Genomic DNA, 20,781 nt, shown 5'->3' on the forward strand with positions numbered 1-20,781 from the left:
GGATTGGGGGGTGCAGACGATTTCAAAATCCCGATGTGAAGTTTAAAAATTAAAAACAAGATGAAGAAACAAACAAAAACCTGCACAGTCTTATTTCAATCTCCATCCTCTTCTCCAATCTCTTTGTTGTCCTGCATAGGCTCTTCCTCGCCCTCCAAGATATCAAACGTGCCTGTTTCAGAGCTCCACATGCATTTGATCGTCACTCGGAACTCTGCCATCTCAATACCCAACAATTTCTGTGAACAAAAACAACACATCTTTTTTTTCCATTTCTAAAAACAAATGTAAATCCATGAACTCACCAGAATACAGTTGTGTAAAATCAATAAAATTATAGACCCAGATGTCAAAACTACTACGCATCTAGGAGGGGTCAGGCACTGACAGTGGCTTGCAAAAGTCCACTCCATTGAACTTTTTGCGACATTTCAGGCTCAAACCGATATAAAGTTGCTTTGAATTTCTATTTGTGTTTGAAAACGGTATGGAGGCTCGATCAAATGCTTCTATAATGTATAAGACCCAGGAGTCACAGGTAGCCCCACTCGTGATGGAGATGATCAGTCCAAAGCTACGCTGTTTCCCTGAGTGTCAAAAAACTGTCGGTGAGTTTCCATTAGAGATGGACCAAATACGAACAAAAGCACGGTAACTTGCATGCAGGGCTGTTAAGTGGCAATATGCAAAGAAAAACTCGGTCCAAACGCAAGGATACCTGCTTCTCCCTGGAGCTCATTGGGCATTTTCCCTCGTAATTGTTCATCAAAGGAAAGTAATTTGTACCTTGAACGATATTATTGCTTCAAATCAAAATGGCCAACTGCATACAGTCATTTCGACTTTTTCATGCAATGTCAGACTCCGTTTAAAAAAAAAAAAACTGCAGACATGGAACGCGAAATTAATACATTTTGAACCATAAAGGTGAAAAGGTCATGTCAGATTCCATAAAAACCAAAAAAGTAAAGCACCTTCAAGAGGGTTCTATGCGTAGAACTGTTAGGTTAATGCTGGTAATTTGACGCTAAGAACACATCAGGAACAGGAAGACTCAGGAGGCAGGCATGGTTGTCTTTCTTGCAAGAGAGAGTGCGCTAAAACATGTCTCGGTTCACAATCTTGGAGCAGCTTTCCAGTTGGCTCTGCCATGTTAACCGTTACAGGTTCCGGTGCAACTCTGAAGAGACCACGTTTGTCTCCTTGCATTCATTGAAAGGATGTCCCTGATACACGATCTTCTAATGGGTGTGGGGAGTATTTTCACATTCCACAACAGTTTCAGTCAAGGAGAGTTTCAATGAGAACACGCAGTTCATTCCTGAGGTGATCGGACGGCTCATGCTGGACGTCGCGAACACAGCTTGGGATGTCCTTCACATGGTGTCCTGGGGTTGATGTTACCTTCTCACAAGCAACAGTTAATTTGATCCGAAGCCGTGAACTTAACAAAAAGATATTATCTTAAAAGCTAGAACAGGAGCAGCCTGAGCTCTCCCGGTCCGACAAGTCTCCCATTATCAACCTACCCCATTGACTATGACCAAATCAAAAATGTAACGCCAGCTCAGTTGACTCCATCATACTCAAAAGGTTTTTCAGTGTTATATTTTTAAGGGGGTTCCGTTCCCATTTCGTGTCCCTTTTTTTTCATGGAAAACGTATATCGAACGTTTATTTGCATTTTTTTGAAGAATTATAAAATTTTTCGTTACAACTTGCCATTTATAGATTCTAGACGGCGTATTTCCCCACATGAATCTGAGTAACGTGACAGGGAACTTGTGCTAAATTAAAAGATATGTGGCACCCACAGTGGCGGACCCTGAGGGCCAGCAAGGCCTTTCCGCCACAACTTGTCTGGCTGTAGCATTGTACATCCCTTTAAACCCTTTCATTATTAAATTAGTTTAACACAGTATGTCGACGTTTATAAAAAAAAAAAAAGAAAGTGTATGACAGAGCCAATAAAAAAGTGACACTATCTTTTAGGTAGCAAGACACCCTTGCACAAAATGGAAAAAGGTGGAACACTTTGTTGAACCAAAAAGAGGAGTGTCGGTGCTATTCCGGTGCACCTTTGAGGCCAGCGTAACGACGAGTCTTGAACGCAAACAACACGACATTGACCTCTTTGTATTTTCTGTTTATTAGGAAATAAAGTATACAAAAAAGGTTCTCTTCAGTTTGTCTAATTCGTATGTCTGAATTATATGTCGATTGTATGTCGATTGTATGCTCGGAACTCTGCCATCTCGATACCCAACAATTTCTGTGAAAAAACAAAAAACATTTCCATTTCTAAAAACAAATAGAAATCTTGCCATGACCTCACCAGAATACAATTGTGTAAAAACAATAAAATTATATACCCAACTGTCAAAACTACCACGCATCTAGTCGAGGACACGCACTTACAGTAGCTTGCAAAAGTATTCACTCCATTGAACTTTTTGCGACATTTCAGGCTTCAAACCAAGATATTTATCCCCCCACCCACACACACAAAAATCACCAGCAAGCGTGAAACAATTGTGAAGCGGAACAAAATTCTGATCATTCTACTTCATAATTGTGTTCTACTTGCTGCTGATTCGTCTCCCCAAAAAAATCCAACCTGTCTTTTAAGTTTGATGCTGGCATTGTGGCAAACGGTCAAACAGTTAGAGAGGGCTGAATATTTTTGCAAGGCATTGCAGTTGTTAGGAGGCATACATGTCTGGGAGTATTAATGTATGCTCTGTTGGAATGTGTACTAACACTGTCGAAATTGTGCAAAGTTTAACTACAGCAGGATCAATCCTCGTGTCCTTAGTCCGTCCACTAATGGACTTTTGGTCCACAATTACTTACGAAAATAATTCATAAATCTCTATTTTGTATTTCAACTTAAACTGAGTTTTACAAACAGCTTGACACAACCATTTGGCCTCTTTTTTTGAAGACTCGTACACTTTCTACTTCTTATTAGAACGTTTGCTGCCACCATCTGGTGCTCCTAACTCCAATTTTTGCTCCCAACTGAGGACAATAATTCGACCGAGCAACAGCTCCTATCTTTAAAAACTCCTAAGTTGGGTCGCTTGTTCGTCAGGGTAAGACATATTACTATTTTAACCATTATTTACAAGTGATACTTTCTTGTATACAAGTCATCTTTAGTGAAGATACCAGGAGGCATGTTAGGTTGTGATTTCAGCAGCAACAAGTGGTTTGGTGTAAGAGGTTCGAGGTCATTTGCATCGTCTGAGATGGTGGTAAGTGGTCTTCCGTTAATGATGCTCTCAACTTCGCACATCATCGTCTGGATACAATCGTCGCTCATGGCTTGCTCTTTCGTGATAGAACTGAGAATTCTTCTGACTGTTCGAATCTGCCTCTCCCAAACACCGCCTTGATGAGAGGCTGTTGGGCTGTTGAATATCCACTTAATTTCTTTTGGTTGAAAAGCTCTTGCAATTTTGTCAGAGTCCAGCTTCTGAATCGCTTCTCTCAATTCTCTTTCAGCGGCCACGAGATTCGTGCCGTTATCAGAACGCATGGAGGCAACTTGACCTCTGCGGCATACGAAGCGTCGAATTGCATTTATGCAGGAGTCTGTATCAAGGCTGTCTGCAACTTCTATATGTACAGCTCTCAGCGTGAGGCAGGTGAACAGCACGCCGTATCTCTTGACTGTAGTCCGACCTCGCCTTACGTCGAAGGGTCCAAAAAAATCAACACCAGTATTTGTAAACGGGGGTTTATCTGGCAGGAGGCGATCTTTGGGTAGGTTCGCCATCTTTTGTTCTCCAACCTTTCCAGACATCCTGCGGCATACGATGCACTTGTTAATTATCCTTCTGATTGCGGAGTTGGCTTGCGGGATCCAAAACTTGCGTCTTAATTGTGCCAGTACATAACTGCGCCCAACGTGTCCCGTCCTTTGGTGGATATCTATCAGGATCAGCTCTGCAACTCTACTGTGTTTCGATATAATCGCTGGGCATTTGGTAGTTTCTGGCATTGCTGACTTGTTGAGCCTTCCGCCAACCCTCAAAATGTTCTGTTGAAGTATGGGATCTAATTTAAACAACTGACTGTTACGGTTGACTTGCTTGCCCTTTTGTAACGCTTGAAGTTCTTCACCGAACTGTATTTTCTGGCTGTACTGGATTACCTCCAGCTCTGCGGCGACCAAATCATCTAGTGTAAGTGGTTTCTTTTCCATTTTTGCTCTGTATTTCTTCAAGCCATTTTCCAATTTTGCTTGACGCTGTTCAGGGTTCTTTTCATTATGGTTCACATACGCTGACAACGCCTTTCTTTCGTCTTTGAGTTGTCGCAAAGTCTTTCTTAATTTCAATATCCAGGCTACAGCTCTCTTCAGTCGCTGCCATTCGGAATAATGATCGATAAGTTTCTGCATTGGTCCTACTACATCTTCCACGTTGATCACGTTAACCGTTGCCACGTTCTTCACCTCAGGATCGTCTTGCAGTTTTTCTTTTCTTTGCATGGGTTGTGCAGGCCAGTCGCATTTGTCTTTGAGTAGGAAGCTTGGTCCGTCAATCCATGTTTGTGATTGTGTCAAGTTTCTGGCTTTCATGCCTCTGCTTGATAGATCCGCTGGGTTTTCTGTGGTCTTTACATACTTCCACTGAGAAGGTTTGGTGGCTTCTCTGATTACGTTTATTCTGTTTGCCACGAAGGTTTTAAAACGGGAACTATCGTTATCGATGTATCTGAGCACCGTAGTGCTATCAGTCCAAAAGGTAGATGGCTGCAACGGAATTTGGATTTCTTGGCGAAGCATCTTGTCTATCTTTACGGCGACCACTGCAGCAGTTAACTCTAATCTGGGGATAGTGACCTGTTTGAGTGAGGCCACTCTTGACTTGCCCATCACAAGTGAACAACATTTCTGTCCTTGCTTGTTCTGCAGCAGTAGATAGGATGCTGTACCGTAGGCGTACTCTGAAGCGTCTGAAAAGTGGTGCAGCTGTGCTGAAACTGCATGTCCAAAATTTGCAGGTTTTACGCACCTGTTTACTTGGAAGTTGGAGAGGTGTGAAACATCTTCTTTCCATCTATTCCAAGCCTCTGCATGCCTGTTACTGATGGTTTCGTCCCATTCATGTTGCTCTTTACACAGCTCTTTCATCAGGAGTTTAGCAGGCAAAATGACTGGAGCAGGCAAACCAAGGGGGTCGTAGATTGAATTAACGACTGCCAAGATTCCTCTTCTTGTCATTGGTTTGTCGGGCAATTTGACACTGTAGACAAAGGTATCTGTTTCTGTGTCCCACTGTATGCCGAGTGCTCGCTCCACCGATAGAGTTTCATAGCTGAGATCCATGTTTTTCTTTTGACCTCTGTGTTCTTCGGGTATTGACATAAGCACCTTTCTGTTATGACTTGTCCATTTAGTCAATGTAAATCCTCCTTTAGCACACAAGATGCGAAGGTCTTTAATTAGCGTCACAGCTTGGTCTTCGGTAGCGACACTTCTCAGGCAGTCATCGACATAAAAATTGTATAGGACTGTTCGCACAGCTTCTGGTGAAGTCGTGATTTGGTTATCCCTTGCAGTCCTTTTCAGTGCATATGATGCAATGCTCGGTGAGGAAGTGGCACCAAAGAGGTGTACCGTCATTCTGTACTCTGCCAATGGTTCGTTCAACTTGCCATCGGGCCACCAAAGAAATCGTTGGAGGTCTGCGTCGTGTTCAGGGACCTTCACCTGATAAAACATCGACTCGATGTCAGCCATCATCGCAACTGGCTCCTCACGAAATCTTATGAGGACACCAATTAAGGTATTGGTCAGGTCAGGGCCTTGCAGCAGTCTACCATTCAGAGACTGGTCTTGAAAAGATGCTGCACAATCAAAGACCACTCGTATTTTTCCTTTCTTAGGGTGATACACCCCGTGGTGTGGTATGTATGATAATCTGCCATCATCCCTGTTCATCTGATCAGTTGGGACTCGAATGGCATATCCCTTTTGGATTACAGTATCCATGAAGGCCTTGTAGTCTTCATAGAACTTTGGATCCTTTTTGAGTTTCCTCTGCAAACTAACCATGCGCTGTTCTGCGAGACATCGGTTGTTCGGCATTGGCAGTTTGTCATTCTTGAGTGGCAATCCAATGCAGTAGTGTCCGTTCACGAAGGTAGTTGTTTTATCCACAAACTGCATGAACTGCTTGTCGTCTTGAGACATTTCTTCTTTGTCATCGTAGTTACGCTCTGGGAAATCAGTGTTGTACTGTTGTACCAGTAGCCTTTCAATTTCCATCACTGTGATCCTATTCACTGAACTGTGATGTTTGTTGTCATCGCCTTGTGGTTCTTTTCTTAGGAGGCCATTCACGACCCAGCCAAGAGCAGTCTTCACCGCATAGGGTCCTCCGTTTCGACTGTTTATAACGTGCCATGGTTCCATTGCTCTTGGACAATTTGCTCCAATAAGCAAGCCAACATCCGCTTTTATTTCTGGCACTCGCACTTCCTGAAGATAGGGCCACTTCCGTATTTCTGATGGCTTGGGGATGTTTCCGTTGTGCACTGGTATACTACCATGGGTGTACGTCTTGGGTAGCTCAATGAATCTGTTTTCTTCCAGGCCACATACCTCCAAGTCTGATATCACATAACTGTTTGTGCACTTTGGTCCTTCTGATTCTTGGCTCAAGGTGCTCAAGAGTATTTGGGTTGGTTTCCCTTTAACGTTTAGTTTTTTGCGCAGGGCTTCTGTGATGAATGTTGCCGTGCTTCCCGGATCCATGAAAGCATATGTTTCGATGTGCTTGTCGCTCTTTCTCGATTTGATTCTCACTGGTATAATTGACAGCACGCAATCACTTTCACCGGCCCCGGTGAGGCAAGCTGCCTCTCGTTCTACTGTAGCTTGAGGGCTTGAATGTTCTTGAGCATCATTTTCCTGGGAGGCCAAATCTTCTTCTTTAACTTTGTGTAGAATGTCTGGGTGTTTTAAAGCACATTCCTTACACTCTGTTCTTTTCTTGCAAAACTTACTAATATGACCCATAGCCAAGCATCCGAAGCACAAGCCTTTCGTTTTCAAAAACTCCACTCGGTCTTTGAATGGCTGATTCTTGATCTCGTTGCATGTGGCAAGAGTGTGAGCTTGCTGGCAGTACATACATGGCTTGTCAAAGGCACTTCCTCTATTGTCTGGGTTCGCTAACTTCTCATTCTTTTCTTTGGTCTTTCCTGTGGAAACGTTCGTTGCAAAACTTCCACGCTTTTCTTTTTTGGCAGGGGGTCTTTCATTGCTATTTTTTCCAATGGCTTTGGGGCGACTGTCTGGGATGTCACCAAAGAGGGGGTCTGTCGCTATTTTGGCTTGACGCTCTATGTAGTTCACCAAGTCGGCAAACCTTGCTCTTTTGCCTCGCCGCTCTTTGATATAGTAAGCTTCAGCACGCCAATGTTCTTTCAGTTTGAAGGGCAACTTGGACAATGCAGTACGCAAGTTGGTGGGGTTGTCCATTTCTTCCAGTGACTCTATGTCCTCCATTGCGTTGCGACATCCAATTAGAAACATTGCATAGGCATTTAGTGCCTTTCCATCTTCTGACTTGATCGGTGGCCATTTTAGTGCCTTTTCAATGTACGCACTGGCAATTCGTAGTTCGTCTCCATAGTGCTTGAGTAGCAGTTTCTTTGCTTCTTTGTAGCCATGGCTAGGATGCATATGGATGCAGCTGCGGACCAACTCTTGAGGTTCGCCACTTGTAAATTGCTCCAAGAAGTACAATTTGTCTTGATCGTTGTCAGTCTTCTGCTCTATTGAATGTTCGAATGCTCGCTGCCATGCTTGAGGTACTTTGGGATGAAGTTCTACGCGTACAACCCTCTCGCAGGTGCTTTAGTTTTTCTGTTTTATGGAATCTGGCATTACCTTTTCATATCTGTAGTCCAATAAAAATGAATTAACATTTTCGTATTCTCTCACTTTTGTACCCATCAAAAAGGTTTTTTTTTTCTCCGAAATGACTTGGAAAGACATAATGGAACTGGAGTTTGGATTCTCTGTCCTAGGTGGCCTTTTAACTGGCAAATATCACTATGAAGACAAAGATACCTCTCAACCGACAGGAAGATTCTTTGGGAACAATTGGGCTGCAGTGTACAGAGACAGGTACATTTCAAGCACTTTTGGGTGTCATCATTCCCAAACATTAACTTGTTTCATTAATTTGAAACTGCCCCACCCCAAAAATTTATAAATATATTGATGCTTGGTATGGGAGATGTTGCATCTTTATTTTTGGAAAACAAGGAAAAATATCTCCTCAACCACAGAGCATAAGACATTTATTGGGGGGCCTTTTTTTGTATTTTTGTCTTACCACCAGTGTTTATATTTATAGTATTATATTTTTCAAATATTTTACTGTTAATTATTTTTAACAATTTACTAGAGACCTTTATTTGCACCTTTTTTCTTTATTAATCTTCTCATCAATTTTCTACATTTTCCGGATTATTAAATGTTTTGATTATTCTTATTTTTGATTTTCTTAATTCATATTTTTGATTTACATTTTGTGGCAACACAAAAATATTTACTTGTAATTTTAAAGAGAAGTTGTATTTTTCCCCCCATTTACTAGTACTAGTAAAGATTACATTTTTGTTCCTTCAATTTGTTAGCAATATTAAAAAAACTGTCAATCGTGTGACTGACTCCCTGTGGCAACCCAAGTCATAATATTTTTTAAAACGACATTACCGTATTTGGAATAAATGTGTTTTTAAACCCATCATTCACAAGTGTGTGTTTCTCTCTCTCTTGATAGATAGATAGAGACACACTTGTGGCAAAAATTAACCGTTGCTACTTTAAGAGGAAATATTTGATTCTAATTAGGAATGAATTGAATTTGTATTGTGTGTAGGTACTGGAAGCAGAGTCACTTCCAAGCCCTAGAAGTGGTCCAAAAGGCCTTGGAGGGGGCATACGGCCCGACGCCGCCCACTCTGTTGTCTGCCGCCATGCGCTGGATGTACCACCACTCCCAGCTCAAGGTGCCACTGACACACGTGGATCAATACGGCCACGGCTAACGGACGATGGCGTTGTTCCAACGTGTCTTGCTTGTTTGAAGGGGGACCTCGGCGACGGCGTCATCATCGGCATGTCCACAGCGGAGCAGCTCAGACAGAATCTGGCTGCCGCGGAGGAAGGTCCTCTGGATGAGAGGGTGGTGAAGGCTTTCGGGGACGCTTGGAACCTGGTGGCTCACGAGTGTCCCAACTATTTCCGATAGATGACGCAGAATGAAAAGTTGGGGATGATGGGCTCTCGGGTGAAATTTGGAATATTGACCTCAAATGCATGACAAGCGTTACACTTTGACCTTCTGTAAGTGGATGCGCATGTCCAACCTGAAAGTTTTTTTTGGGGGGGGGGTTAAATATGGAATGACCTTTGGAGGACTTCATAAAGGTTCCAACTTCTCCACTGATCAAACCTAATTTGAATTTGCGCACACATTTTGCTCCCTTCCCTCTTTAACTCTAATTATGTTGAAAAATAAATTGTTCAGCACACACAGTCTATTTTTCCAAAATGGATGACACTTCATTTTCAGATTTTCACTGTGAATTACTTGCTTAGTTGGTACGTTATACAAAACATTTCTCCAACCAAATAAGTAATCTTCTGAGCAATATTTCAGACCAGAGCTAAAGTCAACTTGAAAGATGTCAGTCCATGTATTTTGGGATTGGGGGGTGCAGATGATTTCAAAATCCCGATGTGAGGTTTAAAAATTAAAAACAAGATGAAGAAACAAACAAAAACCTGCACAGTCTTATTTCAATCTCCATCCTCTTCTCCAATCTCTTTGTTGTCCTGCATAGGCTCTTCCTCGCCCTCCAAGATCTCAAAAGCGCCCGTTTCAGAGCTCCACATGCATTTGATTGTCACTCGGAACTCTGCCATCTCGATACCCAACAATTTCTGTGAAAAAACAAAAAACATTTCCATTTCTAAAAACAAATAGAAATCTTGCCATGACCTGACCAGAATACAATTGTGTAAAAACAATAAAATTACATACCCAACTGTCAAAACTACCACGCATCTAGTCGAGGACACGCACTTACAGTAGCTTGCAAAAGTATTCACTCCATTGAACTTTTTGCGACATTTCAGGCTTCAAACCAAGATATTTATCCCCCCACCCACACACACAAAAATCACCAGCAAGCGTCAAACAATTGTGAAGCGGAACAAAATTCTGATCATTCTACTTCATAATTGTGTTCTACTTGCTGCTGATTCGTCTCCCCAAAAAAATCCAACCTGTATTTTCAGTTTGATGCTGGCATTGTGGCAGACGGTCAAACAGTTAAAGAGGGCTGAATATTTTTGCAAGGCATTGCAGTTGTTAGGAGGCATACATGTCTGGGAGTATTAATGTATGCTCTGTTGGAATGTGTACTAACACTGTCGAAATTGTGCAAAGTTTAACTACAGCAGGATCAATCCTCGTGTCCTTAGTCCGTCCACTAATGGACTTTTGGTCCACAATTACTTGCGAAAATAATTCATAAATCTCTATTTTGTATTTCAACTTAAACTGAGTTTTACAAAACAGCTTGACACAACCATTTGGCCTCTTTTTTTGAAGACTCGTACACTTTCTACTTCTTTTTAGAAAGTTTGCTGCCATCATCTGGTGCTCCTAACTCCAATTTTTGCTCCCAACTGAGGACAATAATTCGACCGAGCAACAGCTCCTATCTTGAAAAACTCCTAAATTGGGTCACTTGTTCGTCAGGGTACCACATATTACTATTTTAACCATTATTTACAAGTGATAAATGCATTTACGAGCATTATTCAAATATATTAACATGTAATATTATTTACATTTTTTGTCTCCTATAAAAATCAATGTTCTCTGATAAACTTACCAGAATACGAGCCTGTTCAGGGGTGAGGACATCGCCGGCTTTGCAGACCGTGTAGTCCTTTAATAGTGTGACCACACCTTAAAAAAATAAAAGCATATAGTTTTTAAAATGCCGTAATCAATCAGACCGTGTTATTTGTTCCATGTTCAGATTTGTACCCTTCTTGAGCGTAGTGGGGAGGCCCAGCTGCCTCAGCTGAGGCTCCATGGAGTGAGTGAACTGCTCCAAAGGACCCTCGTCCAGAGTTACATCCATCTGAGCCCGATTTCCTGACCGAGCATAATCCGTCTCTCTGTAATGACTGAAATACCTGTAAGGAAAAACAAAGTGCAATCTGCATTTAATGAAGTCAACCTTGATTCACTCTAAAATATGTTGCCCCCATTATTTACTATGTTAGTTATGTGTGTGTGTGTGTGTGTGGGGGGGGGGCACAATTATACTTTGAGTTTTTTTTTTTAACAATTAAATGATAATTACACATCAGAGCTTGGCAGCTCTAATAACGACTTAAAAAATAACAATAAATTAATACCTGACAGAGTGCTTACTTACTCTTGCACTTCCTCCTTAGTTTTATTCGTGAAAAGCACTCCCACCTCACCTCGGAGATGCTTGCTGACCTGCAAAGAACATGACACAAGGATGAAACCATGATTGTGAACTGTCAGTCAATAGTTTAAATGTTAATATATTATTTCGACTGCTGATTCCTACCTGGCATAAGTTGTCCCTATATTCGTCGGTTTCTCCTTTCCCAATAGCAATTATCATGACTTTGTTTTTTCCAAAAAAAAATCTGTGGGGCAAGAGGAAAAAAATGTCACCTTTAAGAGTTTAATAAATTAAGACGATCAGGAACACTCCGGTCTTAATATGGACAAATATATACCGTTGAAAAAAATAAAAGTATTCAGTTTGTTCGTTTACATTTTTTTCTTTGGCTTTAAAACATTACCTGCTGTGTTTCCAGGCTGTCCTGATGTCCTTCAGTTTATTATTCCTCATGTTAGCCACAGAGAAGATGAACAAATATTTGTAGGTATCGACACATTTCCGTAACTAGAAGGCAAACGTAGAGCTGTGACTTAGACACTGCAGCGAACATATAGTGCAGTATACATTCGTGTGCAAACATTTACCTCCTCTATTAGTTTCTGTTTGGACTCGAGTCCCTTCTTGGCTGTTTTCGTCAAAGAAACTGTGGGAAAATCAAGAGAATGCCATTGAGAGAATCAGAAGAAAGTAACAATACTTGCACCACTAGCTAACATTAGCATGCTAAATTCCCATGTATTCACATTTGCCACTTCAATGGCTCATCTTACAAACAAATATTGCGAGGCAAGTTTCGAAATTTAAAGGCAAACGTTGCTTTTTCTTACTTTTCTTGTCCCTCTTCGACTTAGGCATGGTTGCTCCCCGCGATGCGCACGTGAAGTAAAAGGACCCCAAATGTTTCCCTCAAGTGAGGCTTGCCCAACTTGTGCCTGATTGAAAATCTAAAAAAAAAAGCATAATTATTCAAATTTGAATGTACAATTTAATATCTATTTGATGTAAGTGTGTGTGTGTGTTTGATAATTCTAAATGACACGTAAATTCAACGTCACTCTGTAACCTACTCAGCTAATGTCTTAATGATTTCAATTCTACAACGTCATTTCGCTTATTTGTGCGGAAAACGTAACCACCGCCCACCGCCTTATAATTTGCAGGATTTCTTCGATTTGCATGGACGTGTCAGACGCCATCTGCCTGAGCGAAAAGGAAATAAATACTTTTACTAACTCATTCAAGCGCCAGGGGGAGCTCGACTACACACGTGCACACATGCATGCATGTAGGACAGTGTACTGAACGTGTTTTAAAGTGTTTCCATTTTAATGTATTTAATTCTTATAATGTACCATGACTTCCGAGACAAAGGCTAGCAATAAATATCTGTCCTGTGATATTTTCAACTGATAATGTTTTAAAAATCACTGTTAAATGTGGGTGTTTAAAAAAGAAACGTACGATATTGTGCTTTCCTTCAAAAATCCCAGTTTGAGGCAGTTTAACAAAAAGGTAAAATATTTGATCGAGACGGTCAATACCAGAAAAAAAAATCCTCCGTGGTAAACATAGAAAGGTTGTTTACTATTTTAAAATATTTTTTTAAATAGAATGTTTGAAATTGATTAAAAAAGAAAAAGAAATACAATACAGACCTTAATTATAATGCACAGGGAATTGGAAAATCGCCCCTCCCATCCAGGGACAGCCCAACTATTCGATAAGGTCCTATTGAATAGACATACCTGAAAATCTGGACTCACCCCACACACCCATTTTTATATGCTTATATTTCTATTTTATTATGTATACATATATACGTTTTGTTCTTCTACTTCTCCCTTTCATAATGTTGCTGCTGTAAATTGGGAATTTCTCCATTGTGAGACAAATACAGGTTTTCTTATCTTAAATAAACTAAAAATAATTTCAAATATCACTTCAATGAGTAAGACTGGAAACAATCAAGTGATGTTCTGAACCTGAATTCTAAATTAAAATGTTGAAAAAGAAATACAAAATAATGTAATCACAATTGTTTTTACATCAAACTAAAAGCTAGCTCAATGAATACTACAATTTGCAGTTTATGAAAAGATCAAAAATGTTTATTGAATGTAAAAATATTTAACAAAAATAAGACCTACAAGAAAAAAACGCCTAATTTGTATTTCAAATTAATTAAAACTATCAAACGACTAATTTGTATTTCGAATTAATTAAAACTAGCAAAACGATCAGGGTGAATGTGGATCCAATATTGTGCATGTCCCAAGGCATCAGACAGGAAGTGAAGCGAGACTGGAGGAGGAGAAGGAGGGGGTGTGGCCTGGATGTGTGTGCGTGTGTGTGAATATATAGATATTTTTTTTCAAGCGGCGTGCAACATGATCTTTGCACGCCGCTCAGAGGAGAGGGTAAGCCGGCCTCTGCGGTGCCGTGGTGACCGCTTCTAGGGCACGGCAGACGGCTTAGAGGAGGAGAATGTGGCCGGTAGATGTGTGACGACTATTCGTACAAACAGGAGGAGCAGGACGGGGAGTTGTCGAGCTCGTCTGCGTCAAATGTGTTGACCCTCCACTGGATGGTGATGATGATGATGATGCCATCGGTGCCTTTTATTTGACTTTTTTGTTGTCGTTTTTTTTTTCTCGACATGAGCTCGCTATTCTTCCCCGATGCTGCACCCGCCACGGCCGGCAACGCGCCCTCGGCGTGCACCAACGCCCTGCGGAATGACCTGGGCTCCAACATCCACGTCCTCAAGACCCTCAACCTTCGCTTCCGCTGCTTCCTAGCCAAGGTCCACGAACTGGAGCGCCGGAACCGGCTGCTGGAGAGCCAATTGCAGCAAGCCCTGCAGAGGCCGCACTACCGCGGGCTGTACGGCCGCGACGTGACCGTGCAGACGGACGGAGGGGGCGAGTCCAGGCTGCCCGGCACTATCTGGTCCTTCACCCATGTGCGCAAGCAAGGGGAGCGCCTGGAGACGCTGAGCGGGCCCGGCGTGTCGTGGACGCACCCGGACGGGGTCGGCGTGCAGATAGACACCATCACGCCGGAGCTGAGGGCGATCTACAACGTGCTGGCTAAAGTGAAGCGGGAGAGGGACGAATATAAGAGGAGGTGAGTGACACACCAGTGAACGCTCTGACATCCAAAGCATACCACATCGTGCGTTATCTGAGTTATCTGTATCTATTAATTTGCGGGGAAGGGATGATAGCTTATGATTCAAAGCAGACCACATCATCTGTTATTTGTCTGTGGAGAGGAACAGTTAGTCACCTAGTGCGTAAGGTAAATAAAGACTTCCCTTATTGATGCATCCACCCCCCTCCGGGAAATACTCGCATTCAAAACAAGGAGTAACAGCTTATGATCCAAAGCATACCACAGAATGTATTATCAGCTTCTATGATGTGTTTCATGTGGAAAAACGTTTTTTTCCGAAGGAGATTTTGTTATAATCCGACAAAACCAAGGTTAAACTTTTTGGCCAAAAGGTATGTTTATTGCAAACACATCATGCTTTGGGGCCGTGTTTCTTTAGGTGGAACTGGGAGCGTAGTCAAGGTGTAAGGAAATATGAACAGTTCCTAATACTAGTCAGTGTACATACAAAACCCTTAGGCTTTTGAGAGAAAGCAAATAAAATATAAGGAAAAGCCGACAAAGAACTGCTGAACTTGATTTATTAAGGGTCACTAAAATGGTGGCAGATGTGTGCTGACTCCTACTGAATAGGAGTTCTCATGTGATTAGTGAATTCTGAACACATCTGTATTCCTGTAATAAGAAGGTGTGCATTATTGATAGGAGCTGAGAAGTTTTCCATTTTTTTATAGTCTCATTTTGTTTTTGGGATATCACAAGGAGTGTGTGTAGACTTTATACCCATTCTATCCATCATCCATCCATCCATGCATGCATCCATGGAGGTGAGTAGGTTATTTTTGTCCGTTCTGAAGAGGGTGTGATTGGCAGCAAAGTGTAATTAGGGACACCAGGGTCTTCTCTGTACATTGAAGTCAAAATGAGATATGACTCTTAAATATGGACACATTTTCCGTCACCTATGAAGAGTTTTCTTTCGGAATGAGCGTCCCGGGCTCACCCTATGGCGGGTGTCACCTGCGGTCCATTTGGCACGGGCTTGCCGGGAAGTGAGCCAAAGTGGTCCGTGCTGTGCATGTTTGCCGACATGATTCAAACAGGGAGGCATTTGAACAGTCTGTGAGGTCAGTGATGACCAATGCTGATTTCCCATGTAAGACTTTGACTCACTGACACAGAATGTCAGCATAAGCGCCCCCCCTTCATTTCCCCCCCTTATGGGAAACTGAATATCCTGTCCAGACCACTCCCTGAGTTCCACGAATTTTTTTTTTATCGTTGAATACTGTTTCGTGACCAAAAATGTGAGCCTGCTGGGACAAATGATTTGAACTGAATTGTGGTCATCCTCTTTAGTCAAATAAACGCTTCCCTCAAATAGATGCGTACACTTTATCAAACAAACAAGAAACAGAAAACTAATATACACTGCATCAATTTAAGACATTAAATGCCTCCCACAAATAGACGTCTCATGTTTTGCCTCCAGGAAAAAAGTAACAGAACATATCGAATTTTATAGATGGAGATTAAAGCATTAACTGTGCAACCCATTTCAAGTCGATTGTTAACCAACACAGCAGCACACATCTAAGCAATTAAAACATTCTTTCAGATGCCTAATTAAGAAGAAAAAAACAAGTGATTTTTTAATGGAAGGAACGTACTTCCTTATACACTGACCGTTTCTCTAATATACTGTGTGCTGTTTTTAGTGAAGCAAAATAAATGAGTCTCTCAAATAGACGCTTACATTTTTACCATGTGGTGGGGGGAGCAAAGCAATTAACTCAGGTGCTATTGTTCACAAAAAGACGTGATAGTTAACTGCAGAGCCCATTTGAACCCTGATGTTAACCAAAACATCAGCACCAACCAAGGGATGTAAAATAAGTCTCTCAGCTGCCTAAATAACAGAAAACCAACCAATTCTCCAATGGAAGTGTTGCATTTCCTCTAATAGTGTTCGCTCTTCAAATATACGTCACATACAGTTCCAAAAAGAAATGCCTCCCTCAACTAGATTTGTTTTTCATTCCATAGAACTGAGTAGCAAGAGCCTGCCCCTTTTCCAGGAGCCAACAATGCGTCCTCTCTGCTTTATTACGTCACTGCTCATTTTGTCCCTTTGCCTAAATCTTCTTTACTGCCGTCACGTTTCAGCCTTCAATACTCCTGAGAGACCCCCGCCCACCCACCTCTTTCTATTCCGTCGCGGCCCCGATGCTCCCAACTTTTTGTCCTTAGCCATTCCTTCCTCCTTCACCACAAAACCATCCCCTCCCCTAAATCCTGTGTCATGCGGGCTTGCTTTGTAAGGGATGCTCGGACCCGTTGCCTCATCCCCATGCCGGTGATTTATAAAAGCTTTGCTGTATGTGCAATGCACACTAGGCAATGGATGGATTGCATGCCTGGACTGTTTCAGGCCTGCATTTGTGCAGTGACGTATGAGCTTGTTTACTTTTCAGCACTTTTGGTCGCCTTGAAAATGTGAAGCACACTCACGGCACACAAGATGAGGTCCGCATGCAAAATCCGTTTTATTACGAGATTTCCACCGTCCCTCCCATTCCCCCACTTCATAGAAAACCCCTATTGAATATCTATTCGTGTTTTCTGAAGAATCTATTGGATTTGTAAAATTAAAAAAAATAAAAAATTATGTGTTTCTTTTTGGGAAAATGAATTCAGGGGCCACTCAGAGTGAGGTCGTGGACTGCCAGTTGCCCATCCCTGATCTAGAATGTCCTGTTGAGAGCAGGGTTTTCATCATCCTGATCGGATGGCATGGAGATTACAGAGAGAGAGAGCGAGAGAGAGAGAGAGAGAGAGAGAGAGAGAGAGAGAGAGAGAGAGAGAGAGAGAGAGAGAGAGTAGAATAAATGCCTCCCTTAAATAGATGCCTTATTCAACCCTTTAAAACAGCTGTAACTTTAATTATGACAATTCAATAAAGTGTTGAGTTCGTTTGAACTCTGTTGCAAAATAAAACAGAAGCACCTACCGAGAAAGAGTAAAAACCCCTTCACCTCTAACGAAAAGACCAAAAAAAAAAAAACAAGCGTTTCTGAAAAAGAAATACTGCATTTCCTGAAATATGCACCACATCTTGAGACAAATAAAGATGTGGCATTAAGTTGATGCCTCCTTTTTCCGTTTTGGGAAAAAAAAAGAACATATAGTAACTGTAAATCATGTCAGTTCATTGGCGCAAATGTTGAGTAAAAAGTGAACTCTTGAGACTGTTTGAACACCCCCCACCCCCCTTCTACAGTTAAGTCAACATGAAACTATGGCCCATGAAACTATATGAGGAAACACGGTATGTTTAATTTTATGGTTCTGGGCGAATATACGCAAAAATGGGGGAGGGGATAGCTTAGTAGAACAGGGTGTCTGCTGTTTTTATAGCTGGTCATTAGATGTGATGTGTTTGGCTACATGCAATATAAGTCGGAATTTCCCTGATACAATTCATCCGTGGATGCAATTGATATTTATTTGACTGTATCGCTTACATTACGCTCAGCAGCCAGGACGTTGACGTCTTTTTCATTTTGCCGCATCATACCGTGTCCTCCCACAAGTGTTTTCTCACAGTAGCTGGTAACCCACATGATTTTTTTTTTTCGAGGGCTGACAACAAAGCTGCTGATTTATAACCCCCAATATACGGCGGCACACGCGCTAATGCGCCACACTCCAGCCAAAAACGACGACGCAAATTAAAAGTGCCCCAAGGACGGGCTTCCTAAGTCACACGGCGTAGCTAACAAGGCAGATGCTGGTGGGTGACAAAAAAGTGTCAGGAGAATGTGTGACAATGTGCGCGTTCCCATGTCAGTTTGTTGACATGGATGTGAAATGTCCCACTCTGCGGTCAATGAGTTTAAGTGGCAGTCAGCATACGGGTGCGTTGGAAAGAGTCTTGACACCAAGCGAGACTTTTTACGTGACATACAAGAGCAATATACCAAACCGGGGGACGCTCACTGTAAGACGGACTTCCATTTCTTCAACTCAAGTTTATCTCCATGTCGTAAAACACATCACTAAAGTCAAGAGTACAACTCCTTACTTCGCCTATGGTTGATTTCGTCACTGGAAGGATTGTCAAGTATGATCCAATTTCACTTCATTCTGTCTGACAATGATTATTTATTCATTACAAATTGATCTATTATTCTCATTCAAAGTTTGTTTAATGTACAATTTAACAATGACACTGGCAAAGAATGGGAACCTGGCGTGCCAGCAGAAGCAGTTTAAAATGGTACACGGACGGACGTACGCGCATGTTGCAAAAGTGTCTCCAGATCAGGTTTCGAACTAAGATAGGCAGTGATTTCCTTTTCACAAATTCAAAAACTATTGTATCTATTTTTCTGTTGTGTTCGTTGTCCGGGGCCGTTCTGGCTGTTGCTCATCATGCCGTTTGTGTGTGCGTATGAGCGCGTATGCGTGCCGTTCGATCACGGGACATTGGTTGAAATGAAAAGTAGATCTACGGTCAAAAAAGCTTGGGCATGCCTGATCTGCGCCGTTGATGTATAGTCACAGGCAAAAACAGGTGGCGCAACAAATCTGTGCATTTACCTGTGGAAAGTTTGAAGCATAATGTCTACCTTGAAGCTTTTTGTGGTTGTTTTTCCAGGACTAATGTGATGTGGTCTATGGATTTTCAAGGGCTAGCAACAATTTCTTTTTGTGTGACGTGACTATTTTTAGTCATGCCTGAGCAAGACTCCTATTGCTTTTAACACGGACAGCCTCGCTGATATAGCTTTGGCCAAATCGGTGTGATTTTCAATATGCAGTCCTTCTTTTTGTGGAGTTGCTTTTGACAGGACTCACAATCCGAGATAAGCAAATTGTTGAAGATTCTCAGTTTTTGACCAGATATACTTTTTTAATACAGTCATCATTGCTTTCTACGGCTAATGCTTAGCTTGCTGGATTAAAAAAGTGAGATTGTAGGAATTAGTGAGTCGTGAACTCTAGTCGGCGACCCGGTGGCCAGTGGTTAGCGCGTCGACCTCACAGTGCAGAGGTACCGGGTTCAATTCCAGCTCCTCCCACCTCCCTGTGTGGAGTTTGCATGTTCTCCCCGGGCCTGCGTGGGTTTTCTCCGGATACTCCAGTTTCCTCCTACATTCCAAAAACATGCATGGCAGGCTAATTGGACACTCAAAATTGTCCCTAGGTGTGAGTGTGAGCCCGGATGGATGTTCGTCTCTGTGTGCCCTGCGATTGGCTGGCAACCAGTTCAGGGTGTCCCCCACCTACTGCCTAAAGACAGCTGGGATAGGCTCCAGCACCCCCCGCGACCCTTATGACGATAAGCGGATCGGAAAATGAATGAATGAATGAATGAACTCTAGTCTGCTCACCGCTTGCCTCCTGGCTGTTTTCTGCCTGCATGAATTATTGAATATGGTTGATTTTAGCTGTTAATGTGTGTTGATCAGTAGCGGAGGGCGAAGAAACTAATTTCCTGTTCTTTTGAGAGGTTAACGTTCAGCATCTTTTTTGGGGAAAAACAGCCAGCCGAGTATGGTTGCAGAAGCAAAGTGGTCTGAATTTAAACCTGCTGCCACCCTGCCGATAATCCAGGCAGTTCTATTCAGGAAAGGGATTTTCTCTTAAGCCTTTCCCCCTCGCATTGGAGGCTTCAAGCTCCGTCCCGGCTGGTCCTGGAGCACTTCCTGCCTGGTACAAATCTGAGCTCAGGCCCCCGGAAAGACTTTTTATTTCTACCTTCTGTTTGTTAAAAAGAAAACAATTGCATTCAGCGACAGTACAGTATATGCTGGATGTATGTTAGGATTGGGTAATATGGCCGAAAAATGCATGATAATGTATTTCATATGTCTTTCGAAAATTATTGAATCATTATTATTTTTAATTTTAAAAAAGGACCCGCAGAGGGAAAAAAAAGGTTGAATTTGGGTCATTTATTTTGCACTGCAGCATATATTTAACTCATAATGAAAAAGTTAAAAAAACAAAACAAAACAAAACATGGTCACTATATAGCAGGGGTCCCCAACCGCCGGTCCGCGGACCGGTACAGGTCCGCCGGGCATTTGGTACCGGGCCGCACAGAAAGAACTTGCCTTAATTCCGTTTTATTTATTTCGGAATACGAAAGATGTTTTATTTTGAAAA

The 20,781-nt window shown here is 42.0% G+C and overlaps 2 protein-coding genes across 9 annotated transcripts in view; one reads left to right on the forward strand and one right to left on the reverse strand.

Annotated features, from left to right (window-relative positions):
* Positions 1-9,733: 9,733 nt before the first annotated feature.
* On the reverse strand, positions 9,734-12,437 carry mrto4 (MRT4 homolog, ribosome maturation factor). Its single transcript, XM_019892462.1, has 8 exons — positions 12,321-12,437; positions 12,078-12,136; positions 11,894-11,997; positions 11,653-11,734; positions 11,491-11,558; positions 11,094-11,245; positions 10,936-11,012; positions 9,734-9,976 (listed from the first exon to the last, which is right to left on the reverse strand). Exons 1-8 carry the CDS (start codon positions 12,346-12,348, stop codon positions 9,833-9,835), a joined length of 714 nt encoding a protein of 237 aa, XP_019748021.1. The 5' UTR covers positions 12,349-12,437; the 3' UTR covers positions 9,734-9,832.
* Positions 12,438-13,832: 1,395 nt separating this feature from the next.
* iffo2b (intermediate filament family orphan 2b) overlaps positions 13,833-20,781 on the forward strand; it is a 25,772-nt gene continuing 18,823 nt past the window's right edge. For 3 of the 8 annotated variants that reach the window (XM_019892453.1, XM_019892455.1, XM_019892452.1), the window contains exon 1: positions 13,833-14,619. In XM_019892453.1, the coding sequence (XP_019748012.1) occupies positions 14,150-14,619 (470 nt within the window). In that variant the 5' untranslated portion in view covers positions 13,833-14,149. The remainder of the gene's footprint in view (positions 14,620-20,781) is intronic. The other 5 variants (XM_019892458.1, XM_019892460.1, XM_019892457.1 and 2 more) reach the window with 3 other exon arrangements.

This window comes from Hippocampus comes, unplaced genomic scaffold (genome assembly GCF_001891065.2).
Source record: "Hippocampus comes isolate QL1 unplaced genomic scaffold, H_comes_QL1_v1.1 scaffold137, whole genome shotgun sequence".
NCBI classification, from domain to species: Eukaryota; Metazoa; Chordata; class Actinopteri; order Syngnathiformes; family Syngnathidae; genus Hippocampus; species Hippocampus comes.

Coding starts and splice junctions, on each gene's coding strand:
- mrto4 (XM_019892462.1), bottom strand. CDS start 12,348: ATGCCTAAGTCGAAGAGGGACAAGAAAA. Junction 12,137..12,320: donor GTCGAAGAGGGACAAGAAAA/GTAAGAAAAAGC, acceptor ATTTTCCCACAG/TTTCTTTGACGAAAACAGCC. Junction 11,559..11,652: donor ATAGGGACAACTTATGCCAG/GTAGGAATCAGC, acceptor TGTTCTTTGCAG/GTCAGCAAGCATCTCCGAGG.